Source organism: Miscanthus floridulus, chromosome 10, assembly GCF_019320115.1.
Source record: "Miscanthus floridulus cultivar M001 chromosome 10, ASM1932011v1, whole genome shotgun sequence".
NCBI classification, from domain to species: domain Eukaryota; kingdom Viridiplantae; phylum Streptophyta; class Magnoliopsida; order Poales; family Poaceae; genus Miscanthus; species Miscanthus floridulus.
In genome coordinates this window covers 141,768,272-141,778,058 of record NC_089589.1, presented here as the reverse complement: position 1 = coordinate 141,778,058, position 9,787 = coordinate 141,768,272, and the positions used below count along the sequence as shown (strand labels likewise).

Genomic DNA, 9,787 nt, shown 5'->3' with positions numbered 1-9,787 from the left:
CCTCAGTGTACTCACTGATGCGGGAGTGGACGCTCGGGTTTGTGTATACCTCGGGCAGGTCATCCAGGTTGAAGGAGATGTCGGACGTCGCCTTGCCCTTGTGGGCCATACACCATGCCTGGAAGTCCGAGCAAGCCTGGCCACTATGTGACGCTGACTGCGAGAAAGACAGCACAATGATTAGAAATCAGGCAGAACTGAGCGTCACAATAGATAAATGAATTCACATACCCATGCTTGTTTGTATCCGACGAGGCTGCAGCTGCCTTGATGGTGTGTTGGACCTTGCATCTGCAAACGACAGTCCCGGGCATCCCTGTGCATCTTGAGGTACTCCTCCATGAACCACCTCTCCACCATCATCGCCCAGCACTCGGGATACGCTTGGCACCACCAGGGAATCATCTACACGCCATCAAGTATTGGACTTATAAGAAGATCAAATTAAACCAACTTAATCTCAAAATAAATCAATATTGATGTTCTTCATTTACCTCAAGGTACTGCTCCCGGGTCAGCTGCATCTCTCTTGCGTCTTTCTTGGTTTTCCTCTCTCCAAGCTTCGATCCATAGTAGGTTACGATAGCCTAGATGTGCACCTCATGATGCATGTCGGTGACGAGTTTTTTATAGGCTTTGGTAGTCAACTGCTCCGCCCTGTCCTCAAATCCCTCCTCGCATCTGTAATAAGTCTGCATACAAAAGCGATGTATACATTCATTATTTCAAGAAAAGTCCAATGAATACGACGTATTGAGCAATGTTGTGCGAGGGAGACTTACCCAAAATTCTGCCTTCACCCACGCCGCCTTGTTGGGGTACTCCGCATCGAGGGCAACGGCGTAGTGGTCAAACGAGTAGGCCGGCTCCGTCTTTGATGCATACGTGACAATGCCGGGGAAGTGTTGCCTACACAGAAGACCCACGATGCCATTGACTAGCCGTGCGCTACCACCCGACACAACCACCCAGTTCCTGCACAAGTGATTAAGAAAAAATATTAGTTTTTTTCATCATATCATATGAAGTAGTGGTGATAACATATAAAGTTACTTATTTTTGCCCTTCGGGGTGAATCACTGGGCATTGGTGAGGAAGCAGAACCTGTGGGAGGCTCGTGGGACCTCGCAAGTAGACACTCGAAGAGGAGTTGGAGGAAGCAAAACCCATGCCTACCGCCTCCCACTTGTCGTCCTCGTGTGGCCCCTCCTCCTCATCCGTCTGTTGAACCAGCTCCTCGTCCGACTCGTCCACGGGCGCCACCTCCTCCTCTAGCCCCTCCTCACGCGGCGTGGGAGGAGATGGCCCCCTCCTACGGCTAGCGGTCCTCCTCCTCCTCCTCCTATTTGATCCCTCCGCCGCCCCCTCCGCCTCCACCTACAGCCAGTGTGGTCTTTGGTAAATCAAGTTCACGGACCTATGACGGCCGCCCGCCATCTTTGTTCAATCACCTGCAATAAAAAAACATGATGTAATTAGAAATAGGTGCAAAAATGAACAAAACATAATTACAAAAAACATAGTAATACATGTATTAGAAATATATGCAAAAATGAACAAAACATAATTACAAAAAACAAAGTATTACATGTATTAGAACTAATCTTCATGATTGAGATTAGCTGGATCATAGGTCTCGTCATCACTATCAACATTGTCCAACTCATCAACACTATTCGAAGGAGGAATGTTGTCTTCATTGTCATTGCCTAAACGTAATCGCTCAAGCATTTGTATGTCCTTCAGATTTCACACCTCGTCTCCAGCGTCCTCATCATCATCCCTTTCATTATCTACTTCTATTCCTATCTCTTCGGTTAAGTCTATGTCAAACCTCCCTTGTAGCCCCTCTTCTTGATAGAACTCTCCATCATATGTGTTTGGGTTGAAGTTGTAATCTTCATCGTTTGGGACAGGTAGTTTACCGTGTGGCGATACCTTGTGCACAATAGATCAACCCTTAAGATGCTCAGCGTCTTTGCACGCGTGTGACGTATAATAAACCTAGACGGCCTGTTGAGCCACAATGTAGACATCTTTTCCTAGATCAACAAAATCCTGTCGAATCTCGACTAGCCCAAGCTTAGGGGTCCACTTGTTACTCCAGGATGAAACCAGTGGCATTTGAATATGACAGGAGTAAGAGGTTTGGAACCAAAGAATGATAGTTCATAGATTTCTTCAATTCTTCCATAATAGTCGAGTCCATCAGTGTCGGGTGTAACAACTCCGCTGTTTGTGGTTTTTCGATTGGGCCGACTCTGCTCGTAGCTTGCTGTGTGAAAACGATATCCATTCACGTCATAACCGGTAAATGACTTGACCCTAATGGCACAGCCATTTGCAACCTGTCTCAGCACGTCACTTATAGGCGCATCAGTTTGGGCTTTCTGTTTGAACCAACAAATGAAATCGGGGCTCTCTGGTCCCGCACCCTGTGAAAGAAGGGTATCATTTTCTTGTAGGGTAGGTTGCCTTGATCCATGCCAGGATTGACAAAGAAATTCCCTATACCAACGAGAAACAAGGGGGTTGGACGAAGAAACAAGGACATACGGCGAAATGAAACAAGTTCGTTCAGAACTTACCCAATGAACGGCTGCACCTCGACAAGGTTGGTCAACACATATAGCGGAATAAATAGCTCAACTCTGCCAGCACTTGCCAGACATGCTCCGGGACATAGCCTCGAACCATCGCCGGAAGAAGCCGCTCAATCCATATGTGGTAGTCATGACTCTTCATCTCGTTGACTCGCAGAGTGCCTAAGTTCACTCCCCTCTTTAGATTCGCTGCATACCCATTAGGGAACATTATCGTCTAGATCCATTCAAGTATTTCCCTCCTTTGGTCCTTTTTCAAGACAAAATCGGCCTTAGGCCCTCTCTAGGTCTTGCCATGACTAGGAGGCTGCATCTCTTGATTTGGTCTATCGCACGACGTTGCCAGGTCCACTCTAGCCTTAGGGTTGTCCTTAGACTTTTCAGTGACCATGAGTGTTGCCCAAAGTGCCTCGGCGACATTCTTTTCAGTGTGCATTACATCAATGTTATGTGGCAGAAGAAGGTCATCGAAATAGGGGAGCCTCGTCATGCCCGAGATATGAGTCCACATATGTTGCTCACCATATCCCACAAAACCACCTTCTTCATTGGGCATGAGAGCATCTATCTGAGCATGAACCTCGGCACCAGTCATTATCCGCGGTGCAAGGTTTGTCACTTTGACACCTTTCGTAAAGTTTTTGATGTCTTGTCTGAATGGATGGTCAAGAGGTAGGAATTGATGATGTCTGTCTGAATGGATGTGTCACATGTAGAGATGTCCTGGTTTGTAAGCATCGTACGTGACAACGTGCACGAAATCTTCTAAAATTTTTATCATAGCCTCCACATACGATATCACGACATCTCAACAAGTTTCATGATTTTCGGACTTTGTTTGCTTTTTATAGAATTTAAAAACACTTCGCACGCAAGTTCGCGGTCATGTTTCGTGAACAAGATGTCCAAAATTTTGGGTCCGTTCCTGGATCCCCTCACACTACACTCAGTAACATGACTATCATTTTTTGAATCATTAAATTCCATTATTCGTACCACGTGTAGTTCAAATTTATATTTTTCGAAAAAATTCAAGTAAACAAAATAAAGTAACTAAATATATCAAAAAGCCACAAAAATCCCTAAATTCTAACGAGGAGTTTCTGGTACTTTAAAAGGGCTGCACAAAAAATTTAGAGGCAAAAAAAAAAACTTTGCCGAGCGCCGGGGCATGGCACTCGGCAAAGGGGATCTTTGCCGAGTGCCAAGAATAAGGCGCTCGGCAAAGAGGGTTTTTTGAATTTTTTTTAGAAATTTTCCTCTTTGCCGAGTGCCTTCACAGGGGCACTCGGCAAAGGTATTTAAAAAAAATGTAATTTTTTAATTCCTCCCTTTGCCGAGTGCCGAAGCTGTTAGCCACTCGGCAAAGACATTTCAAAAAAAAATATTGAATCTTTGCCGAGCGCCGTGTCAGGGGCACTCGGTAAAGTATTTTTCAAAAAAAAATCTTTGCTGAGTGCCTAACAGTAGGCACTCGACAAAGAAGGACTTGGCCGAACACTGTTACGCGGGACAGCTTATGCCGAGTGCCGCGCTTTTGCAAGAGTCTGGCACTCGACAAAGAAGTCCTTTGCCGAGTGCCCTTTTTTGCCGAGTGCCTGGCACTCGACAAAGAATTCTTTGCCTAGTGCAATCTTTACCGAGTGCGGCACTCAGCAAAAAATGTCTTTGTCGAGTGCCCGATTTTTGACACTAAGGCCGCGAGGCCATCCTGGCTACCAAACATGCGTAGCGGCAGCTACCCCACGGGCCTGGCCTAGTGTTTGTGCAGGAAAACAAACAGGCCCTAGTTAGGCCTTCCACACTATGCTAAAAAAATTCGGGCGGTGCAACTACTTGTGCTCTGGTGCTATCTTCGTTAAAAAAATGTTTTCTACAGATAGCGAGTCCCAACTACCACTCAACCGAGGGACGAGAAGCATTCAGGTACTTCACTTTTTTAATATATATCAGTTGGGCCTCTAGCAATGTCGCATCGTCCACTCCCTGTGACGTTTGAAGTGTGATGCTAAAATCTTCTCTGTGGGGCTCAATTATTTTTTGGTGTCACTCCATGCTCTGGGGCGGGGGGGGGGGGGGGGGGGGGGGGGGGGGGGGGGGGGCTTATGACCGGAGGTAGAACCACGAGCACTAGGAACGTATGGAGGGAAACTTAAGCGAAATCATTTCCAAGAATTAGTAGATTGATACATTCAATGAGAAAAAAAAGACAACCTACAAGGATGCATTTGATGGATGTAATTACGAACTAAATCCTGAACAAAATGCACGCTGGTGATGCAGTATAACATCAACGTATGCCTCGATCTACAGCTGGTTTCGCTAGGCATACAGATACACAAACACAAGATCGACGATTGGTGTCATGGTAGCTAAGATATGGTGCGGCCGCCGTCGATGCAGATGACCTGGCCGGTCATGTAGGACGCCGTCGGCATGCAGAGGAATGCAACCATGGACGCCACCTCCTCTGGCTCGGCCATCCTCCCCATCGGCAGCCGTGCCATTTCATTCTTCACTAGCTCAGGGTCTATAGTCATCTGCTCAATCATTAGTACTGAATTAATAATCGTGACTATATTTATGAAATTGTAGCTTTCAGCTTAGTGGGTACTATGGAAGAGAGCTTACATCGGTGCTCATTTCAGTCTTGACGCCGCCCGGCGCGACGCAGTTGACGCGGATGCCGTCGCCGGCCCACTCGGTGGCGAGGCTCCGCGTGAGCTGGTTCATGGCGCCCTTGGTCATGGAGTAGACTGCCAGCGCCGGGAGCCCGATGAAGCCAGCGATTGAGGAGACGTGCACGACGCTTCCCCCGCCGGCGACGGAGGCACCGAGGAGCAGCGGGTGCGCGAGCTGGCTGAGGTGGAAGCACGACTCCAGGTTGGTCGCCATGATCCGCGCGTAGTCCTCGCCGGTGGACTCCGCCGCCGGCTTGAACAGCGTCTGCCCCGCGTTGTTGACGAGCACGTCGAGCTTGCTGCCGAACGTGGCCCCGACGGTGGCCATGAGCTCCTCGCGGTCGGCGCGGACGGACACGTCGCAGACGGAGATGGTGACCTGCAGCCCCATCTCCTCCCACCGCCGGCGGCACTCCAGCAGCTCCGCCGCGTTGCGTGAGCACGTGTGCACACGCGCGCCGAACCCCGCCAGCTCCTCCACGATCGCGTGCCTGCCACATAGGTCCAAGCATGTTATTGCACGTGCACTAATTGACACAAACGACATTGTAGATCACACTGTGAGGTGGTCACATAGCGCACCCGATGCCCTTGCTGCCGCCGGTTACGAGCGCCGTCGCGCCGGCGAGGCTCCACCGCTCCTCCCTGCTCCTGCCGCCGGCCACCATCTTACTTCTGCTCCTCCCTGCCCTTACCGCCGGTGTTGCTAGGGCTACCGTCCAAATGGAATGGATGATAGAAGATGCTTACTCCTCAACGGTGCACCACGTACTTATATATACTGGGAGTCGAGCCAGGAGCTCAATTTCGCGTGCACTGGATGAACCTCTTCAGACAACTAGCGAACGTGTCTCTGTACAATGCAACGTATATAACCCAATACGTATATCGGACTCCGTATCATCGACAGACGCGAGTTGTTTTAACTCGTATGAGGATGGTAGGCAATGAGTTTGGGTGAGACGTGAGATATGGAGGGCGCGACTAAATACGTCTTGAAATCGGACTTTGTATGATTATTGCTAGACCCGAGCTGTACTAACTTCTATGGTCACGGTAATGAGTTCGGGTCGCATACGAGAAACGGAGGGTGTGAGTGCAGTTTTGGAAGTAAAAGAAGCATGACGGACAAAAATTTGTACTGTTTTTTTTTAATTCAAACGGCAAAGCGCCAGCCTTTATATTACCATAGGCCACAACAGTTTAAGCATTGGATACATCGTTATCAACACCGAAACAGAAAAGAACTCCAAGGTAAACCACCTGGATGCCGGCTCCTCCAACTCTTACAAAGACAACTAGAATAACATACCCATAGACAGATTCACCCACTTCTTCTCCCCCATAGCCTGTTCCAGCTTTGCGCCATCCACCATGGACAAGTTCCTCCGGTCGTTCCGAGATTGAAAGAGGTACCTCTCCCACTTGTTGTTTACTTGGTTCAACCAGTAATCCTGAGAGGTCTTGAGGGGATAGATTTCATAAACCCCCCTTGCATCTCCTTTGAGCAAAGAAGAAACCAGCTCTGAATCATCGTTGTTATCTTCTGTAATAGACAATGACCATTTCTCCACCTCATATCCTGAAAGCTAGCATAGACAGTTTCTCAGCTTCCAAAGCCCCCACAGGGCAGCAGAACAAGAAATATTAGCTACAAGAAATTTCTTGTTACATAGTCACATGGTTCCTATAGAAACAAAATCTGAGCCTGCATCTCTGTCTAGCACCTCAGAAATATCACTCCAAAGCTGTGTCTAGCTACCACACAATCCAAGAAAAGATATATAAGAATAAAATTTTGGCTCTTTAATATTTGGTATAGATATAGATTAAACACCTCGTCCGGCCAGACCCTCTCCCTCTCTATATACAAAGGATAAAATTGTGCTAGTCATCGCTGCCTTTGTGATTAAATAATGACACGACCTGCGTTAGTCATCGCTACCACCGGCCGGATTTGGACAGACACGGAGCACTGGAAGACATCGCTGCCCAGCTGCCCTGCCGGCCGTTGTGGTGGACTACTAATTTATTCCATGTGACCGGCCACAACTGCATGTTGTCTAATTCTCATAACAGAGGACAAAATGCAATTGAATTTAAAGATTCTACTATCATTTAAATCGGAGATGTCGTACCATTGTTTTAATTTGCTGACCTAAGCCCAAACTAATAATGCGTATAACTGTACATATACCAAGGAAGATCACAATTATCATATCCATGTGGGGTTTATCAAATGTTACAAAAAAGGATCTTTGTTCGTTATATATGTAGTAGGTATATTCACCCCATTTTATGCATGTCTTGGTTCTGTACGTGTTAAAGACAGGAAAGGCCGCCGCATGCATCACTACTGGAAACAGAGACTTTGCCGAGTGCAAAATTCTTTGCCGAGTGTCAAAAATCGGGCACTCGGCAAAGAATTGCACTCGGCAAAGAGTTCTTTGCCGAGTACCGGGCACTCGGCAAACAAGGGATGTCCTAGTTTGTAAGCATCGTACGTGACAACGTGCACGAAATCTTCTGAAATTTTTATCATAGCCTCCACATACGATATCACGACATCTCAACAAGTTTCATGATTTTCGGACTTCGTTTGTTTTTTATAGAATTTAAAAACACTTCGCACGCAAGTTCACGGTGATGTTTTGTGAACAAGATGTCCGAAATTTCGGGTCTGTTCCTGGATACGGCCTCATACTACACTCAGTAACATGACTATCAATTTTTGAATCATTAAATTCTATTATTCGTACCACGTGCAGTTCAAATTTATATTTTTCGAAAAAATTCAAGTAAACGAAATAAAGTAACTAAATATATCAAAAAGCCACAAAAAGTCCCCAAATTCTAAGGAGGAGTTCCTGGTCCTTTAAAAGGGCTGCACAAAAAACTTAGAGGCCAAAAACAAAAAAAAAATAAAAAAACTTTGCCGAGTGCCGGAAAATGGCACTCGGCAAAGGGGCTCTTTGCCGAGTGTAAAAATAAGACACTCGGCAAAGAGGATTTTTTATTTTTTTATAGAAATTTCCTCTTTGCCGAGTGCCTTCACAGAGGTACTCGGCAAAGGAATTAAAAAAATAAAAAATTTACCGACGGCCGGATCGGAGCACTCGGTAAAGTTGCCTCCTTTGCCGAGTGCCTCCCTGATCCGGCGCTCGGCAAAGGGCGCGGGTGGGGCACTTAGCCGATTTCGGCCGGCCGAGCAGTCCAAGCCTCAGACAGCTAGCCAGCCATCCGCGCCCACGCCGGCCCGCCCCCGCCCCCGCGCCGCGCGCCGCCCTCCGCGGCCATGCCGGCCCGCCCCCGCCCCCGAGCCGCGCGCCGCCCTCCCGTCCCCGTGCGCCGTGCCCGCGGCCGGCCCCGCGCCCGCCAGCCACCGGGCCGCGCCAGCCATCGGATCACATCTCGCCGGAGCCCGCTCGAGGACCTCCGCGCAGCCCATCGCCGCATCGACCTCCTCAAGGTACACGAGTCACAAGGACTCTCTCTGCCCTCCTCCCGTTCGCTATTGATTCGTCATCCATTTCCTCTCCTTGCCCAGGCCGAAGCCGTTATGAACGCCGGTGGCCTCCGCCGCTGCGTCGAGAGCGTCGAGGAAAAGAAGGCCGTGGCCGCCGCATGCGCCGACCTCTCCGACAAGAGCAGCAAGGAGTGTCGGCTTACGAGCGGGACCTCGAGCGCGCCATGGAGTCCTGCGACGACCTCGCCAGGCTGAACGACGATGACCTCTGCGCACGCCTAAACCAGAACGTACATGTCAGTTACCTCCTCTATTTTTTTCGATCTAATCATGCTACTAGCCTATACTGCTTGCGTGCCTCGATCTGATCTGATCTGTTTCTACTGCTATGCACTAACGAGTGCGTCTAATCGCAATTCACAAACAGCTAATGATGTCGAACCACTATAAGTCGTTGGGATGCATACAAGCTCTGTCATTTGTTTTTATTATTCAGGCCAAAAGCATGTTTTAGAATTTTATTTAGGGATTAACCCCGGCTTAATCAGCCAAGATATATGTTTTTGATGATGTTCATCATATATAGATCTAAAAAAGGCAAGAAAGTATCTGGTTAATACATGTAGCTATCCAAATCACTTGTAGGGTAAATTATCAAATCAGTTCCAATTATAGATATCAGCACGTATCAGTACAAAGTTCAGGAACTGTTTTCTTATGTACTGTTATTAATCTACTATTGTGGTGCCACCATGAACCAAATTAGAAGCACATATTGGTAAAGAGTTAAGTGAGCATAAGCATGCTAGAATATATATTCAGCAATCTACACAAATTGAACAAGATATATGTTCATGTTCTATCTATCAGCCACAATGTATCTGCAACCCCTTACTTCATCCGAAACATTACAAAAAAAGGAAGAGCTCTGCAATGTTCATCTCAGTGAACTGTTGCTGTGTTTCTGTACTCTCCCTGCTACCATTACCGGTTTGTAACTAATTAGCACTGTATTTCTATGGATCTTCAGTTTCAGG

General features: G+C 47.6%; 1 protein-coding gene across 1 annotated transcript; it reads right to left on the bottom strand.

Annotated features, from left to right (window-relative positions):
• Window positions 1-4,832: 4,832 nt before the first annotated feature.
• LOC136485912 (noroxomaritidine/norcraugsodine reductase-like) lies at window positions 4,833-5,990 on the bottom strand. The gene is made up of 3 exons (XM_066482716.1): window positions 5,867-5,990; window positions 5,235-5,775; window positions 4,833-5,143 (listed from the first exon to the last, which is right to left on the bottom strand). Exons 1-3 carry the CDS (start codon window positions 5,950-5,952, stop codon window positions 4,976-4,978), a joined length of 795 nt encoding a protein of 264 aa, XP_066338813.1. The 5' UTR covers window positions 5,953-5,990; the 3' UTR covers window positions 4,833-4,975.
• Window positions 5,991-9,787: the final 3,797 nt, after the last annotated feature.